This window comes from Strix uralensis, chromosome 2, assembly GCF_047716275.1.
Source record: "Strix uralensis isolate ZFMK-TIS-50842 chromosome 2, bStrUra1, whole genome shotgun sequence".
Lineage (NCBI taxonomy): Eukaryota > Metazoa > Chordata > Aves > Strigiformes > Strigidae > Strix > Strix uralensis.
Window position 1 is genome coordinate 37,103,446 of NC_133973.1, and position 20,049 is coordinate 37,123,494.

At 37.6% G+C, this 20,049-nt stretch overlaps 1 protein-coding gene across 2 annotated transcripts in view; it reads right to left on the reverse strand.

The window, feature by feature from the left end:
- DSCAM (DS cell adhesion molecule) overlaps nt 1–20,049 on the reverse strand; it is a 476,473-nt gene that overhangs the window by 138,124 nt on the left and 318,300 nt on the right. For both annotated transcript variants that reach the window (XR_012627493.1, XM_074858375.1), the window contains exons 10-11: nt 14,815–14,934; nt 11,028–11,201 (exon numbers count right to left, since the gene is read on the reverse strand). Coding sequence is in view for 1 of the 2 variants with exons in the window: in XM_074858375.1 (XP_074714476.1) it covers nt 11,028–11,201; nt 14,815–14,934 (294 nt within the window). In the remaining variant the exon portion in view is untranslated. The remainder of the gene's footprint in view (nt 1–11,027; nt 11,202–14,814; nt 14,935–20,049) is intronic.

The window sequence follows — 20,049 nt, forward strand, 5'->3', positions numbered from 1 at the left end:
GGATGCATTTTTTGGAGAATGTATCTTTAGGGATGAAATGCAAAAAAAAATAACAGGAATGTCACAGAAAAGAAGAATTGTGTTTAATGAAGGCAGGATTCCTATCATAGCTCTATTTTTTTTTTTTCTGCTAAAAATTAGATGTTTGTTTCTGGATGCAAAGATTTGAAATCAGTCCGATCAGCCAAAGATCAAACATTTCATGTGTCTCTCTGAAAGCTGCATTACAGCTAAGTAAACAGTATAAGAGGTAAATTCAGGAAAACCTTATACTATCTGACTATATCTGGATGGGTTTTGTTCCTTTTTGGTTCCTTTCTTTTAGGTGAGCATCAAACAACATGTTTATGTGAATGCCTACATGTTCATGCACATGGGCACACAGAGATATTGGTAACTGAGGTCCTTAACTTACGTAGAACAAACAGAGAAAGATATCTTGATGGACTTTTACAGCATAATGGCATCACATGGTATTTTGCAAAATGAAGTACAGAAACATTCAGCAGAAGTTTCAATCGTAAAAGCAAGTTAAACAATGTCTTTGCCAGTACCTGCCCACACTAGGCTGCTTTCTTCGTTGCCTGAGAACACATCAGCTTGCACGAGGGAATACGCCAAGCTGCAGACTCACAGCTACCACAGGTAAAACAATGTCACAGTAGCAATCACATGGATCTACTTGTGCCTGCACAGATGGCTCTCTTCTCATGTTCTGATAAATGCATACAGTGGGCAACTTCCATAAACATCTAAATTCTTAATGGATACTGCTGCTTACTCTTTTGTAAAGTCAGCAGAAGGGTTTGCACATTTCTAAACAAGGTAACAATTTTAATGTAAAACACTGTTTCACAAGTCAAGAACTGTAGTTGGAACTATAGCATTTATTCCCTCCCTGAGGAATCATTTCTCTCTTCTGAATTTAGTCATGTGTTCACCTATGTCCATACAGTTACATGACACTGCTTTCCCAGGGGCTACCAGGAACTGGCCAGGTGGAAGCTGGGCACTGAATAAATGATGATAGAGAAGGTAAAATTAATGTCATAAAGATGTATGTACTGCCCAGACAACACAATTCCTACACGATCAAGTATTCTAACTCAGCATGCAAAAGAAAACAAAAGTGAATGTAAGACTAATTATTCCATGGCCTGATGGAGACAGTTAAAAAAAAAAAAAAAAAAAAAAGAAGGATTTGATTGGATTAATCATAAGTAATTAGGCCAACAGTAAGAGCTCATTCTTTCATTATCTCCTGGTTTGACAAGACCAAATCGATTCATTCCTTAAACCTGCAGGATCCTAATAAGATTTATCTAAAAATGGAGCCATGCTTCTTTAGTTATCTATACTGAGAGTGAAGACTCTTGTGGCTGTAAGTGGACACTTCCTTTTTTTCCCAAGAAACATAAAAGCGACAGGTTAAGATATGTTCAGGCATCACATACCAAACAAATATCTGAACGAACAACATGGATGCGAGCTCACAAGCTGATGCAGAGGTTGAATGTTAATGGTTAGGAATGCAATCTAGGGTGAAGGAAACTTGTTTCCCACAAAGCAAATATATCTAGATTACTAAAAGAAAATCTGCATTTGCAAATCCTTTCTTCTGATTATACCTGACATGCACAGCAGGAAAGGGCATTGGAAGCAATGCCTCAAATTTTCCTGTATACAGCATCTTTAGCTTGTAGACAGCTCTTCTTCCTACCTTGCATTTTCTTTTCCTTTTGTATATGTCCCAGATGTAAATATAATTTATGTTTTTATGTTGGATTATCACAGAATCTATACACATTATTTATATTGAGCACCATTGTAGGATTTTCGCAGAGGGATATGAACAAAGCTACCATGCAATTCTTGAAAAATGATTTTGAAGAGGAAAAGAAAGTACTACAAAAAATGACACTTTCTTTATATTTGAAGGCAAAATTGCTTGCTTTAAAAGAAGCTTAAAATTGTCCTGATGGAAGCAGTTGTAAAAGATTGTCTCTGGCTAATAGCGACATTTGATATTATATTTTAAAAGAAATAAACTCTTATCCAAAGCATAAAATATTTGCATGTAAACTACCTATTTTACATTTTTCTTTTACTGCAGGAGAATTATACAGAAGAATATATGTAAATTATTTGGCATCTGTGTCACTTGATACCCAAATGTAGTTTATAACCTACATATTTTTTAAAATACTGTGAAATATAATGGTTTTTATTATAACTCATTGTCTCTTTCCTTCCTTTTTCATGCAAAATTTAGTTTTTCATAGCAAATTAAAGATAGGGATAAACAATCAGCCATAATAAATAAATAAATAAATAAAATGAAAAACTATAAAGAGTCATCACGCAGGTCCTATGACAGCATTCAATAATAAAAAATAGTGAATAACCTTTTGGAACAGGTTTTGTGCTGAAAAAGATTGTGATTATGTCATTCAAAATGCAGAAGAACCCCTGATATGTAAGAAGAAATACTGTAATTTAAGAGTCCATCCACTATTTTTGCTGTTCAGATAGCATTCTGCAAATCCTAAACTTGTATGAGAATAATAATGGGGAGCTCTGAAATGGATAGACAGAAGAATGAATGTGGAATGGAAAAGAATTTTTAAAAAAGGAGGAAGTGATGGCAGAGATGTAAGGTTTGCAGCATGGTAACAGCAAGGAAAAGGAAGAAGCACCAGTGAGTGTGACAGGAAAATGATGTGATACTGTCCTCTATAAGCCTCAGGCTTGTCCTGTTGGAACATGGTTACTTTGCAAATGAGATGTACCTTAAAGTTGGCATGACTAGACACAAAGAAAAGAGATGAGGGCAAAGGAAAAGGGAAAGGGAAAAGGAAAGGGGAAATCATGGTACTATAACAGCTAGCTTTTCTGAAGTAGAAATAGTCATGTGTACTGCACATACCCACTAAATTAATTTACATCCCACTGCTGCTTTAGAATGCTCTCTTGATTTGTGTTTTATCTTTGTTAGCAAAATGTAGACCCAACTCTTGATGACATTGCAAATATAAAAATAAGCAACAATGGATCATGCATGCACTTCCTCCACTAGAAGCCAACATTAAACCCAGCAAACACACTGCATACAGCCCCTGCTCCACAAACGAAACTATTATATTCACAGCAGGATCTATATTTTAAAATGTTACTCAGGAAAATTATTTGGCTTAATAAAATGGAAGCATGAAAATCCATACACTATAAGCATTAAATGTCCCTTAGGGTAAATATTCAAGAAAAAATGAGACTTTGTATCTATATACATGCTGCATTTGAAATCAGTTTGACTCTAGATAAATCAGTAAACATCACTACTGAATTACGGGCATGGTTAGTGTTTAGTCATTACTCCTCTACCACATGGATTGAAGGAAAAAAAGAAACAACCTATCAGAACACTGTCCTAACACTATTTGTATTAAGACACACTTTTGTGTAGCTAACTTCGAGACTTAGAACCACTTCATAATTTTAAGAAAACATCAGAAAAAAATCTTTTAAAGAACTTTTTTTGTGGTGTGTTCTGATGAGAATGTCTGAGATAAACATTTAAATTTAATTACCATGTCTACTCATTGCTCTCCCCATCTTCCAGTTGATATGGTATCATATGATAGATGTCACCACAGCCTCTAAATGCCATCACATCCATCTCCAACCACTTAGTGCTCCACTGCTGTGCTCCTGAATACGATGCTCTGAGAGTGCCCTGCAAAGCTGTTCCACCCAAAGGTGCCGGCTGAGCTGCTGCAGGTCGAGCAGTGACTCGCACCCGCAGGTGGTATCTGCCCACTCTCTGGAATGAGGCTTAGAGGTGTCACAGAGCCCAGGAGGGGCATGGTGGCAGAGCTAGGAACAGGGCACTCAACTCTCTGCAGCTGGAGGTGGAAAGCAAGGCAACAATGAACATCAGAGGTTGGAGGATGTTCCACCTGTCCTAACAAACTAGGAGGAGGAGTAAAGTTTACTAAACTTAACCTGGTAGATGAGTAATGACTAACTCCAAGACAACTAAGCCTCAAATTCTGGCTATCAAGTGTCCTATGCTTACTGACATTTTTTTTTTCTTAAAAGGGTATTGAGACATATTGTGTTCCAGAAGGATATTCATTCACATTTCCCATGAAGGCAAGCCTAAATCTGAATAGTTATGTTTTAAATTATCTTTCAAGAAAATGACCTTCCAAATTATCAGGAAGAATAATTTTCAGAATATTTCCTCCCAGATAAGAGCCTTTCTGGATGACCATTTATTACATTCTAGCACAGTAGGGTTTGCAGTATTGTGCCAAATATAATATACTGACATTTGTGAGCTTATTTTCTTGATGAAGGTTATTATGAATGGGTTATCCTTCTAGCTTGTATCAATCACTGTAGCACCACCATCTCAACTGGAGGAGGAGGGCAGAGCAGACATTATTTTCAAGTTTTATTTCAGCAGTGTTCAGAGACATAGGAGCTGTAATCCTTGATCTGAAATGATCTCTGTTGCTCAGTCTACTGACCAGAGCTGGTCAAACCTGGACATGGAGTTCATTGCAATCTGAGAGCCATGTAAAACCTTCTCTGAATAAACTAGTAATTTAACAGGACACAAGAGATATTAAGATTGAGAAAGGAGTATATGCTGTTAAAATACGCGTGGTTTGGTGTGCTTAAGTATTACTAATGTGTTCAGTAAAGGGAAAAAATAAAACAACAGCTAGAGTACATACCTTGTGAATCCTATCCCTTATGAGGCTTTCTAAGAAAAGTGAAGATGTGAAGGTATTCAAAAGATGAAATCATCACAACTTTGTTAAACTGGTCATTTTTCAGGAAAGCCTCAATATTCCATATCTACCACGAAAATTTCAATAGAAAACTTCTGAAAATAAACTTCACCCATGCTTCCTTTTGAACATTGCTATTTGGGCAACTTAAAGCTGAGAGAGACAACTATTCTGAAAAAAATAATACATATGATACTGTTGATAGAAATGGAAAAGATACAGCAGAGCCTATATGCACTTTCTAGCTAGCTAGCTGGAGAGAAATCTCTTTCACCTTCCTGCTAGAAACATTGCTGTGCAACCAGCCTTGAAGAAAAGAAAAAGGGCTGCTATATTCTTTTTCTCCTTGCACCCAATTAGAAACATATTTTTTTTTAAAAAAAGAGAGAAGTCCTTACCTCCCCTCTTTTCCTTAAATGAGAGTATTGCAAAGATTTGCATACAAAAGCACTTGAGTATTTGTACTGCAGTACATCTGGCAATTATCTTACAAGAGAAAGCATTCGTTTTAGCCAATTGCCACAGGCTTGGCATTACTGAGAAAGGCAGAAAGCATTTGAATGTACAGAAGAAAAGGGATATTCCAGCTTTCTACCAGCTACCTTGAACATACTTCACGTTTAATTTCACCCTGTTGCCACAGGCACTGTGTTGTTATGACAGCTGATCTGCCATTGAATAGCTGTAAAGGAAAATCAACAAAGGATCGCTTCAGCGATTTTCAGTGCAATTTATTGGAGCTTGTATCTTGCGGCTGCTGCCGCCTGTCGGGGTAATGACACATGATGGGTGATTAAAGTGCAAGTCCCTAAATCAAAGCTGTGCCAATGGTCTGAAGAGGCAGAAAACAGCATTCAGACCCTGTTCATTTCTCATAGTGGGAGGACCTCATTAGGAAAAAAACGGGCTGTAACAAGAGAAAGTGCTTGTGTCTAGGGAGAATTTTCATGTTTCCAAGATTTACTGTGGTTTTCTTACAGCATCTTCTAGACTGTGCATTTAATGAAAATAAATAAGTAATTAAAACAGATCGAGAGTGTTAGAGTCCATCACCACTGACTTGGAATTTAAACTAAGGTGTACTGTAGCTCATTCACATCCTCATATTTTTGCCTTTGTTTGCCAAGAAATAGGTGGTGAAAGAGAGAGCTGCCTGTCATAAGGGTAAGGGCAAAGCTAGGCAAGGGCAGCTTGCCAGCTCATGAGAAAGGACACTTTGTGATACAAAAGTAGTTTCAGTTCATGGAAATACTTTGTGCTTCTCTTTGCTTTCACTTTACTCATTATTTCTGAGGAGATATGCAAGTAAATCCAGCTAGAGATTTTTACCAATTTTGGACAAATTTATCCATTGGACAAAAATGCACTCTACCCGAGATAACTGAAAAATAAGTATGAAGTAAATAAATGCAAAAAGCCCTTTGTTTAAAGATGGAAGAATGTCAGAAGAAAACAGTAAAACAGAGTACACAATCAGACCAGGGGACTTTGTTTTGTTTTGCCACACTATTTACAGATCATGGGACTGTGAATAAATGGAGAAGAGACAGAATAAGAAATATCAAAATAACTGGGCTCAGGTGAATTTGACATAATATGACTGCTGTTTTTCCTATAAGCGTTTTTTGAATGTGTTAAGAGATGGTGATTTTTATCTTCCTTTACAACATATCATGGATAATCTACCTTTGCAAATGCCGAACAAGCAATGCCACCCTTACGGACATCGTGTGGGATATATGCATTTTTAAGGAGAAATTGGACATAAACAAAAGGCTGGCATCTATGTATAAATGCTATTTTTTCCATACGCAAGGAAAAGTAGCAATCGGACAGATCTCAACATTCCTATATGCTCAAAAAGGAATTATTTTCCTAAAGACTAAAATGAGCATTTAGAGACACCCTGGTGAGCAGAGCACAGTGAGCTCTCCATCATGGTTTGCTGGCTTTACTGCAGGTATTGCAGCAAAGCAAACTCATTTGACTGGCCACATGGGAAGTGTGCCTTTACCCTGACCAGACAAAATTTGATGGAGGAAGCCAGGCACAGACTTCTATCCATTTTAATAAACAAATGTTGCAGTGCTTCAGTCATACAGTGGAACAACTGTTAGCTAGCAGTGGAGGAAACAGCTTCACTAGATTCAGAATCTCTCTTCATAAGCATATTTTGGGTTTATTTGTGTTTATAACTACTATTATCTTTTATTTCTTTTGCAGTAGTATCTAGTTATGTGATTGGGGCCTCTTTGTTCCACGAGCTCTCCGAAGATGGAGAGAAACAAATCTTGCCTGGAAGGGGTCGTGGTCAACATTGACAAGATGCAGTTTAAGGGAGGCAGGGGCAGCAGAGGGACAGTGTGGTGAATTACCACAGCCAAGACCCAGTGTAGCTGCAGGAACAGGGCGTAGACTCTAACACTGTGATCAAGCTCCTTTTCTGAAACAGCCTCTTCTGTTATTCTACTGTCTCTTGACATAGATAACAATTTAAATTTTTTTTTTTTTAATGTTTAAGTGGTGAAACTTGGCATTAAAAGTATTAGCTGGGATTAGTATGTTCCTGATGGAAGGAGGTGTGGGTCTGACTGATGGCTTTAGGTTTATGTATTAAACATATATTTAAGAAGTATATTTGAGAGGAAAGTGAATGAAGCAATTCTGTTTTCTTGGCAGACAGGATTTGTTGGAAATGTTTTGGTGATCAGATTAAAACTTCTCAGGCTCCACACTGACATGAAAATAAGTGATAGATTTAAGAAGGGGCAGGGCTAACATGACTGCATCCCACAGATTATTTACATAGGAACATACATATCTTAATGAAAGCTTACTTTTCAGGGGGGAATTTTTTCACAATAGTGTTCTATCATGTTATATATAGCCTCTAAAGTGGAATTAGGAAGTGTGACATTTATTCAGATGAAGGCAGGCAGGCAGTTCATTTTAAGCAGACATCTCTTCCCTTGTGACTCCCAGGCAACCTTTAAACAATTTCAGTTCTTCCCTTCATGTTAAAGGCTCATTATCCTTTAAAGAAATTCTTTAGAATTCTTCTCATCCCAAGCACCAGGAGTCATTTCTCAAGACAGCACTAGATTCCTTATTCCAGATCTCTCTCATAATTTTCTAATATTGTATGTCTTAGTGAATAAGGAATTTGAGAACTACTTACCCTTGGTTCAGAAGAAGAGAAAAAATCACTGATCGTGATTTTTATGTCCATTTCTTGAAAAGAAAGGGAGAAGGATAATAGCTACTAAGTAAAGCTTCTCTGCTTTCACAGCTGCCATTCTAGCCCTGTGGTTCTTGATTCAGCATTGACTCTGCCAGTTCTTTCTTTTCACATTTCTGTTAGTATTCCAGAAGCTGCTTTCTTTTCCTCTTTTTTTTTTTTTTTTTTTTTTTTTTGGCGCTCCCCCCTCACACAATCTCCCTTCAACCAAAAAGTTGGACCAGCTTCTCTGATGTGAAAGTGTCACACAACAAATACTGAAGCACTAAACAAATGTGTATCTGGAATGACTGCCGTTTCCTTCTTAGCATTGGGAGTCTTGTTAAGAAAGCCAAACTGGTTTATAGCTTGAGCTGGCTCTTCACTAAGAAAAAGTCTGTCAATTTTAGAGGTAGCAAGTCATGGAAGTATATTAGATCAATGTTTATTCTGCCTACTCCTGAACTACCAAAACAAAAATTTGTCTACCCTCTTTTGACGTCAAAGATCAATAGCTTTTCTGTTTAGAAACAGGTGCCACTGAAAATTCTGGAAAAGTAAAGCAACCAGTCTCATTTAGATTTGTCACAGGATCCATGAAAGGCAAAAATTTATTCAGGAATGTTACTAACAGAGTAGGTGGAAACTTTTATCAAACATGGAGGAGAAGAATCACTTGTGCATAAGAGGGGTTTTTTTTTAAGTTTACAGTGATGCTATGAACTGTTAGCATCTGAATACATGAGGTATCTGTGGTACAAGGGACAGTTAAAAAGTGAAGGAGGTGGCTGTAAAGGGACTGCTGACATGTCTTTCTGAGAGGCAGTCTAGTTTCACAATCAGTGACTAAATCCATCTAAGTCACTCTACTTTTTTCTCAGGTGATTTTAGCTATTGCTCACAGACAACCCACATACAGACTGAAGGAAGGGTGAAACCAATTTGGCACAAGAAAGCCACAGCAAAATGTGCTGATGTTAATCTTTGTTTACGTTTTGGAAGGCTGCTTCTTACTTACTAACTTTGTAACCCAGAAACAACTGCCTGGGCCAGATCTCACCTTCTTCCTCTCAGTAAAGAAGGCATTTAGGGTGACCTTGTGGAGCAGGATCAACTGATTAAGAACACTGTGAAGATCATGGAGGAAGCTTGAGGTCTTTAGTACTAGGATTATGCTTGAGGACTAGGGTCCAGAAACAGGCTTTTGGGGAGAGAGAAAAGGAGGCAGAATAACCACAGAGAAAAAGAAACCAATGAATGACAAGATACAGTAACAGAGAGAATAAAGGCAGGTCCGGGCCCTCACTTTGGAGTCACTCCACCTGACCAGGTGGAAGTATTATGTGCCATAACCAGGCCACCATAACAGGGGATCCAGCTATACCTGAAGCCCATCATGACACACTTCCCCAAAGCAGCTTGTCCTTAATGTGTGCTTGATTAAAGCTAAAGCTGTGCCTCTTCTAGGCACGCACCAACACGCTAACAGCATTTGTTCTAACAGCTGTGCTGGGAGCTGTACGTGTGTTAGTGTGGATGTGTGAGGGTGTACAGACATTCTTGCCTGCTATCTCAGAGCTGGAGGGGTTTTCATTAGATTCAAACAGCAACTGACTCTCCAGGGAAGCTCCTGCTCTTATTTGATAAGGGATGCTCTTTTATCACACATGAAACTGCATGCAGTGATCAGACAGGCAGTGTGCATAGCTGCCAACCAGAGGAAAGCTGTTTTGCTGTAGCATATTACAGCAGTGCATCGCTACTACAGTTGAAGATTGGCCCAAAAATGGCCGTTATGGAAACCACAGAAGCTGGAACTTCTACTGATCCACAGAAAAAGTATGCAATTAATGTATTTGCTTGAGAGGTTGGGATATCCCGTTATTTTTCAGAAGCTGAAGCCACTATGGTAAATCAGAGTGGAGAGGACATCTGGGTCTTGCAAATCTAATAAAGTTGACACTCTTCCTCTCAAAGAACTTAGACATTACAACAAACAATACCTCTAAACCTAAACATTAATGGTCTAAAGTATAGCTCTGCAGTGTAGAATAAATTGGATTTTCCTTCCTTTCAGAAAAAAAAAAAAAATCTTTTTACTTTCAAGGGCAAATCTTTTTCAAGCTAATTGACATCTCAGAACTTCAAAGTACTCAGTCAATCTTCAAAAATCCTACAAACATGAAAGTGCATGTCTTAGTGACCTCCTTCAATACCAGTCTAAGGTCAACATCCAGAAACATTTGGCATGCTGAAGTGTCAATAGTATCTTTTTTCTATAGTAAGAAATTATCTCTACAGCTTTTTTCCATAATATTTCCTCTATATTCTCAGCTATGTTAATGTTTGAAGGAGTTATGGCTATCATGCACCTAAAAACTGGATAGCTTTTGCCTCTTGTGCCTAGAAAGTACAGACAGGTTGAGGTTGTGTACACGCTCCAGGTTCAATAGAATTAGATGCATTTTCTGAAAGTTACCTGCCAGTGAATAAGTCAAAATGACTACTGTAGCTGTATCTATAATATCTTACAGTATGTTATAGCATCTTGTGGTATCTACTGTAATTGTAGCTATAGTATCTATCTATGGTACCTTGAGAATTGATTAAGGGACTTTTTATTCTATATTTTCTTCAACTTCTGAGATTTGTAACAGCTGCTGTGGGTGTTTTTTTGTTATTGCTTTTTACCCTTGACCAAAGAATGTCTTACTTTCCCTTCATTACTCAGCTGTAGCTCATAGACATACTACAAATTTTTTAAATGAGATGTTAATCCTTTCCATTTTTAAGTGCCCTTTTCTCCCTCTACTAAACAATGTTTTTCATTAACCATACTAACTTCCAGGCACTAGCACATGCAGCTGAATACCAACATTAAATTAAAACCAATAAAACCAACCTCTCCCCTCCCTCCCCACCTCCCCTCCCTCCAAACTAAGGATGCAGTAGACAAGCCTTTTTCACTGAATGGTAATATCTGGATCACAGACAAGTGGTTTAGTTCTTACTTTTAACAGTGAGGTACATGGACTTGCTGACGTCTGCTCCCACATCATTGCTGACCTTGCAGAGGTAGTATCCACTGTCTTCTTCCAGCACATGTTTAATCAGCAAGGAGCCATTTGTGAGAAGCTGGATACGACCGTTCAATGCAATTGGCTGGAACTGAGGAACTCCGGCACCTGAAGAAGGACCCCCACGGAAATAGGTTAGGTAGGAAGGAAAGCATTTTTTTTTTTTTTTTTTTAAATAAAGCAGAAACTATAGCTTCCTGTTCTTAGAGGTTCAATTCAATTAAAATACAAATGGCTTCTGACATCACCAGAACAACTGGAAAGGTTCTTTGTCAAAACTGAATTTATTTAATGGAAAGAAGAAGGACTTTTGGAATGTAATAGTAGCAATAATTTGCCCCTGTTAAAGGTAAAGGGGCAAAAGGAGCACAAAGCAGGAGTGGAAGAACCAGAAAGAGGGAGAGAGAAAATGGAGATTTTCAGACTGCTCATGGGTAAAAAGGCACATTTGTTGTACATTTAGAGGCTGATAAATTATTGACAATTACAGCTGAACAGTCATACAAGTATGCATCCCTAATGCACACACCAAATGAATTTCTTATGACTAAGAGGGATGTCTGTTGTAGTAAATATGGCATACTCAAGGGACCTATAGGACCTTGTTTATGAAACTCTAGGTAACGTGGAAAACCACATCAGTGATGGTGTTGCTTGTTTTCTCTTATAGCTGACTGACTGATGACACATAAAATCTCTCTCTGTCATGTTCGTAGCCAGTATTTATTCAGGCTGTTAAAGAGAAAGAAAGTACAGAAAGAAACAAAAAGCTCTGATCACTGATCAGGCATAAGGTGCCATGTTTGGTGGTAATGTAAAAATGGAAGGTCTATAAAAAGACAGGAAGCCAAAGATTTCTGTATCAGCTTTGTTTTTAAGAAAGACATACTGTTCCTTGGAAATAAGATACTGGGTGATTTAGGGAATAGGGAGCAAGATGCTGCCATGCTGTCAGCACGCTGTACTGTCCAGAGGCCCACCAAGTTCAGGTTTCTTAAGCATTAGGGACTCTCTAAGTGTATATTAAGATATGCTTCTTGTAACAAAGGGTTCTACAACCTACTTTGGCAGCAGGAGATGGGAATTTTCAGGGAAATCATAAGGTAGTCTTCTTCAGTGGAATTCTCTTATACCACTTTCTGTACACAAAGTTAGTATCTGTCAGCATTAATTACTATACGCAGTGGGCTGAGTCAGCCCAGGAGGAACTACGATGAATAAATATTATGGGGAATGATTTAATATAAAATAGCAAGCTAAAACAACCTATGAATACAACATCTAGAATATTAAAAAAGACCAGACATGCATACTAAAAATCCTTCTAGTCCTAAAGAGTTTGCTTTGGGCACTTACAGTTACACTGGTGGCTTATACTGTGAACTTAGAAATGTTAAAGGGATAATGTTTTCACAAAAATCAGTTGCCACTGTTGATTTTTCAACTATTTTAGTCACATGCATATCCCACTTTCACCTCTGTCTATTTTTTTTTCTTTAATAAGCCATTTTTCTTGTCATTAAGTTGGAAGGAACATTTATGCTTCACCAACTCTACCTGTCTGCAACTGATTGCCCAAGTAGACAGATGCAAGCACTCACTTATATTTCTTCACATGAAAAATTCTGGGGACAATTTGGTGTTCATAGAAGGGAAAGGGCTGATACTCCTGAGGATAGCTACAACTGGGCAAAACTTTGCATAAGAGTGTGCAAAGACTTCTTACTCTTCGCATACACTGTTACTGCTATTACAGACAAAGTCCTTCCTGAGCAGTGACAGCAGCTTATCACACATAACTGCATGGATGAATCTGCAAGAGGACAGAATCACAGACTAGTTGAGGTTGAAAGGGTCCTCAGGAGGTCATGTGGTAGAACCCTTTTGCTCAAGCAGGGCCACCTAAAGCTGGTTGCCCAGGACCATGTCCAGATGGCTTTTAAATATCTTCAAAGATGAGACTCCACAGCCTCTCTGGGCAACCTGTGCCAGCACTCAGTCACCCTCACAGTAAAAAAGTATTTCCTTATACTCTGGCAGAACACTCCTGTGTTTCAGTGTGTGCCCACTGCCTCTTTAAGTCTGAAGGACTTAACCGATTCTTGCTGATTGTGGGGTGTCTGTATTGATCACTGTCTTTATTCTTAAGAAACAGCAAGTTCATTTCCATTACCCCTCTATCCCAACGTACAAAAAATGAACCCTCTTTTTCACTGACACAAAAAGCCAATGACACTAACTCACCTGCAAGTGTACAGATGAGTGTTCTACTCTGTTGTGGTACCTACAGATAAGCTATGACCCAATTGTTTTACTCCTGCTGGCCTCACCTCAGTAATTATTTTAGAATTTGGCACAAACCTTGCTCACAAACCAATAATATAATGTATCTCTTTAAAGGAAGATGCAGCATATATCCTATAAACCTGTACAGCACCTTAGTTAGACTAGGTATTGAAATTGCAGTCATCCATTAGCAAAATACAGGCTTTTGTAAAAATACTGACCTTTTCGCCTAGAGTTACTTTGGCCAAAAAATGAAACTGCAGTGTGATGGCTTTGCCTACATCACATATCTACTAAAACTTTTTTTGACTTAAAAACTTCAGAACTGTTAATGGAAAACCTTAAAAACAGTCACTTGATGGTAGTGTCACTAAAATCAACCCCCTATCCCTTTCTTCTCTATTAAGATGGTCTGCTTATCTCTTCACAGTTAATTACAATTTAGCTAGTTTGGCTTGGCCTCCTCTTTCAGCATGCAAACACAACAAAACAGAATTACTTCTTTGAGACCTATATTCATAATTAAAAACCCATATACCATTAAGATTAATAAAATGTGGAGCTCTGCACCCTTCTTGACACAAACCAGAATTTATCAATAAAAGCAAGAATGGCCTTTAACATGAACATTTCTCTTCCTTCACCCTCTTTCTTCAAATATAATTTGGACTTCTAACCTAAGGAAACCAAAAATTACATGGAGCATTACATAAGGATTTCTTCTCAACAGCACCTAGTTTTGCTTTTTAAAGAGCTGACTCATTTAGATTGGATACAGAGTTTAGAGAGTTTATTTTCTTGCTAAAACCTACCAGAAGACAACTGGCCAGAAGACGCAATCTAGCAGGCAGCACATTTTAATTAAAAAGCATTCAATTTCCTGTGGTTATTGAGGGTCAAGTGGGGCCAGTTTTAATGCTCTGTTACATGAGAAGAAAATGTTAAAGCATTATGTAAAGCGCATACTGAATTACTGCTTATGCTAATGCTACCTGACCTTTCTTCTTTGCTGAAAAGATATGATTGGCCATGTTATCATGAATTTTGAAGGGGGAAAAAAAATCAGCCAAATGCTGCTGGTGAACCTTGTTCTGAGGTTGTTTCAATTAAAGCAGTATCTCTTTTCTCTCAGCTGTCCATTTCATCACTCGTCCGCTGAGGCCATAGCTAATACAGGCACACATTCACAGCTCCAGGCCATCTCTAAGGCAGACCAAAAGTCCATCTAGCTCAGCCCTGTGTCTATGACAACAGCCAGCACTATGTGCTTAGGGAAATGATATAAGAACATTATAAACATGACTTATACTTCTCTTATTACACCCTGCCAGTCTCTGACAATATGAAGATTAAACCAGTAAATTACAGGTAAATCGTTACTAAACCAGAATTAATCTGTCCCCAGTGATTACTACTACTACCTCAGGAATCCTACCTTTTGAGTATTTCCAGACAATGGTGGGAACAGGATAACCCTCTGCAGAGCAGTTGAGTATTACAGCTTTTCCATAGATCCCATCCTGGTCGCTGGGCTGAACCACAAACCTAGGTGGCACTGCAGAAGGAGAAGGAGCCATGAGAATTTGTGCAACTTAACAGGCAGATCAAAATGGCAGACCAGTCAAATAAGGAGGCATAACATTTTATAGCAGAAAGCAAAAATTAAAACCAGCTAGATGACGATCCAGTGACATAGGAAAGTTGGGTTTACATGATTATTTATTTGTGCACAATCTCAGTGCATTTCTTGCCAGACACAACAAAAGCACTGGTCTTTATAGGATACAAAAATAAGTTAATAAAAATCTCTCCACAGGAGAGGTTGTAAAATGGGAGTAACAGATAAATCATACTGTCGTGGTCAGAAAAGAAATGCTTTCTAACAAAGGCAGAGGTTTGTCAGATGTCTAAGAACAACTGAAGTTTTTTGTGTTTGTTTTTTATGTGAACTAGTAAGCTTTAGAAAAATAATTATGTAGCATAAATAATCTTAAAAAATAATGCTTTTTATAGCAATGAAATCACTTCATATTAAAATTAGGGTGTTTGAACTGTAACTTCTAATAGACTTTTCTTTCCAAACAGCCATAGAAAATTTCAGCAAAATTTGCTTGCATTAAGTTGAAGAGAAGTCTTACTGGAATAGATGTATGTGGATCAATGTATACGTATTATTAGACTTATTCTAAGGCAGCATAAAACCACTGCAGTGAGTCTTCCAGACATAGTCAAGTACGTATCTGTTTATACATAAATAAGAGCTGCTTATCTCAAGGAAAAGCTCTACATGTTCCAAATACAAATACACAGAGAAGAAAAAAAACTTGTGACAATACTAGACCTACAGTTTACCATGAAGGCCTGATACTAACTGTCAAAGTCTCAATAAAACCTCCAGATTTGACAAACGTTTGAAAGGAAAGCTGAAAACTGTGAAGAATGTTGAAAGACCCACAAAAGTTATTGAGTATTAAAGGTGCTTAATGGTTGTATTAAAGTCAGTTAAGGTCACAGATTTTCATTGACCTCCTTTTTTTTTGGTTCAGAACATGAAGAAGTAAATACCTGAGAAAAAAAGTGAATTATTTGTGTCCCTATCCCACATTACTCTTTTTGTCATTACTCTTTTTGTCATTTCTTATAGTTCAACAGAGAAAATGTAGTAAGGTGACTGAGCCCATGACAGGTGTTTTTCCTGTCAAATCAAGTACAGCAACGTGCTCAGATCTAATGCAATAAAGGAGAAATCCTAACCATTCCTTGCTTTCCTCCCCCCAACGCAGCATATGCACATAGGGACATACACACAACCTCATGGATTCACAACTCCGCAGGTCCAGCCAGTGCTAACTTTGTCTGAAAAATGGGGGAGACAGAACAAAGGTCCCAACCATCCCTCCTTGCTTTGACACAAACCCCCATCAGACTCCACCACTTGCCTCTCCACAAGTGCCAGAAATTAAGAAAGACAGTGTGGGAGAAGGCTGTAGCACGAGGAAACATAAGGCAGCACAGAAGGGAATCATCAGTACAGTGACTATTTGCACTGGGACCTGAAACAGCTCTTAATGGCCATGAATATGATACTAATTATATATCAGCAAAACTGTGTGGCAGAAGCACAGCAGAAGCACCAATACTATAATATATGACTTTAAAGTTTCTTCAGTATAAACACTCTCACAGTCTATGCAAATAGGATCTCTCATTATACCAGAGAGTCCCAACTTTTCCTTAAGGAAAAACTTGAGCTGCCAGTGTTGGTATGGACAGGACTGCTAAAAGTTGCAGTTATGGTATCTAGACATCCTCTCTCCAGGTTCAGAGAAACCTCCTCACAGTGGCTTCAGCCTTCCTCCCAGACTCCCCTCCAACTTTCTCTTTCCACCTTCATAGATACAACTGATTTTTAAAAGAGGAGAAGAACCTTCTGGAGAGCAAACAATCCCTTTAAATGGACCTTTTGTTCACTGAATGCTATAGCTATAACACAAAGGTCTTTACTACCTATGTACAAAGAAGCTCCACTGCTTTTTGGAACGTGTCTAGAAGAAATGGAAGGAACTAACAGCGATAAAGGCAAGAGACACCTTTGTACTAGGAGATATATTTATTGCTGTCAAACATTTCAGCTTTCCATACAGCTTTCACACTGACAAACATATATTGTATGTTATGTTAATTCATGATAGGTAACCATCAAACATGAAATCCCAGCAACAGCAGCTCTGGGCAATCACCCACCCTGTTCTAATTATCTACTTAGAGAAGATATCTGCTTCAGCAGCTCTTTTCTCACTGTTTTGTGTTCATTTCATCACCAAACACAAAAGGAGTCCCAAGCACTTCTTTTCTGAAGCAGGTGAAAAGTACAATTAGTTGCACAAATAGATTTGATTTTATAGGACTCATCACAGTGGCATCAGCTGTTTCACCTCAGTAACTGTAAGTAAATTTGTATTCACAACTTCTGAAAAATCAGTTACAAACTGCTTATCCATAAAGAGGGTAGGCCAAAAGAAAAAATCCCAAACACAAAACCACCTCAGTTGTATCAGTCTTACAGGTGAATGACTACAAATAATGCAATGGAGTGACTGATAATTAAAACATGTGAAGAGTATAATGTCATTTAAAATCTCTCTTATGATACAAAACTTTTGTAACTTTCTTTTATTTTCCTTCTCTTTGAAAAACATTTTCTTTATATTCTTCATTTGCTGTGAATGACACTGGCAAGAAGTGTAAATTTTTTGGGAACTAATTTGTTATATTAAATGGGTAGGCATATGCAGAAAGTTCTAGAAAAGTTAAGCAAGATTGCCTAGCACAGAATAAAGCCCATCAGCCTTTAAAATACTATTTGCATTAAAATTATCTGTTAAAATAAATTTTTTGTCTAATCCCTTTCAGCATATATAGAGAAAAATGGATGGATGCCAAGTGTAAATGTTTGAGCATTTCTATGGAAATGCATCCTTCCACATCTTTAATGAACTCATGTAGATATTCTTGATATGTTGTGCCTTTAATGCTGACAAGCTCTGAACAGGCCTTTTCATCATATTGATTTCACTGTATTTTGGGTATATACAACATAAGCTATTGCTCAGATATTCCTGGTATTCTAATTTTTAATCATTACTTTCAATACAGAATGGTACCAGAATGGTAACTGTGAAAATTAAATTTTGCCATATAAGCTCCAGAATTTATGATTAGCAATCGTACACTTTCCTTGTACTGCTGAAACAGAGTACATAAACAAAGAATGTTTCAACCTTACTAGGCAAAAACTCTGCCCACATCCAGTAATAGAAACAATTTCTATATTCAGGAAAGCTTTGGCCTTCCTTTAGGACTACTTATAAAAATGCAAACTGCTGATCTGATTTTGAAGGCATGAGCCCTTGACACTTAATCAAGATTGCCAATAGAAATCAAAAGGGATGCTACAGCAAAACAAAATTACTCATTCAATGACCTTTCAATTGTTTCTGTATTGCTGTCTAGATAAAACCACAGGATTTTACTTCTTATAGAAATGATTAAAAAGAAAACAGAGAAGACCTTTAAATTTTTCTTCCTCATTGATAGTTTGCTTCTCAATTTTATTTTGAATGAACAATTTGTTCAGTGCTATGTGCTACCATATTTTGGAAGACAATGCAGTTAACTACTTGATCTAGATTTTAATACTTATCTTTAGATTCTAAAGCTACATTCACTTTTTCATTATCTTTCAGGAATTCATTAGCCCTTAAAGAAAATTTGCTTAGTAAGACTTTAACAAAGTTAATTTGTCTGATATGCTTAAGCAGAGTTAATGGAGAAAAGAAAGCAATTAGTTCTCTTCCTCTCTCTTTAGTTGTAAAGGTGTGGGCCTCCCCTACCCTTTTAGACGTGAAACAGTGAAATAGTTCACAAATATGACTGAACAGTTCTACTTTTATTATCACCCTTGTTTCAGCAGCACAGTCCCTTGAGCCTGTAAAGGAGGGCATTTAAAACTGTTTTAACAGTGAGTTTCTGTTAGGCTCTCTCATTTAATGCAGCCCACGGATCTGTGACGAGAAATGAGCTGTTGAATTGTTTAGTGTAAGAGCAATAAGTTGACAGATGCAAACCATTTAATGGCTGAACTCAAAGGACCTAAAAAAGGTGTTTTCAGTCAATATTATGACTAGCAATCTCAGGCTCTCACAAAGGGAAAACAAAGGATGAGAGCAATCAAACAGAATGTTGAAGATAACATGAATGTCATAGTGCCATTTTAAGGGAAGGAAAATGCTTTCATTATCTCCTTGTGTGAAATAATCCTGATAAGATGATAAAATATGAGTTGGTACCCTAAGAAGATACAGCTTACCAGTGTCATCGCTGCCTGTAATGATGGACTTTACAAGCTACTAACTAAAATCAATTTATGAATGCATGCTAACATTCCCTTATTTAATTTTGCTTTCTGCAAATCCCTTCTGACTGTGCTTTACACCAAGGAACAGATGACAAACTCACACATTCTGGACTTCAAATCTATGCAAGTGCTTCTGGCACCCAAGTACAGCAATTAGTACATCACGCTGGAGAGCAATTCTGAAGGCTCCTGATACAAGCTCCTCTGGTGGACTACTGGAGTAACTTAAGAAATAATCTATGACATTGGCCCAGAATACAGTGTTTCATTTTTACATGGAATATTTGTACTTTACATTTAGATCATTCTGTCAAAATGATGGAAGAAATTTAATCAGCCAAAGCAACCATTGATGTATTAATGAATGAGATCATTAAACACTGTACTTTAGCAAAGATGAACAGTTATTAAATTTGGTCATTGGACCTAAGGGGTCGATTTAGCTGGTTTAGTGAAACCATCTGCTATGTAGTTCAAGAAAAAAGATGTACTTTTGCAAAATGAGACAGTGCATAGTGGTTTGTGTTGATCAGATTTATCTAATGAGAACATTAAATAGGAAGTGAATCATTCAAGAGTAACCTTCAAAGCCACAGTGTAAACACCAGCAAAGAAAATAAATGCATTTTGACACCAGCTGCGATCATAAATCTTCTCCCCCTGCTTTTCTATCATAAACTCCATTTGCTGCATCACACCAGCACCACCACCAAACGTCAGAAGGCAGACAGATACTTCTTATCTGGAAGATTC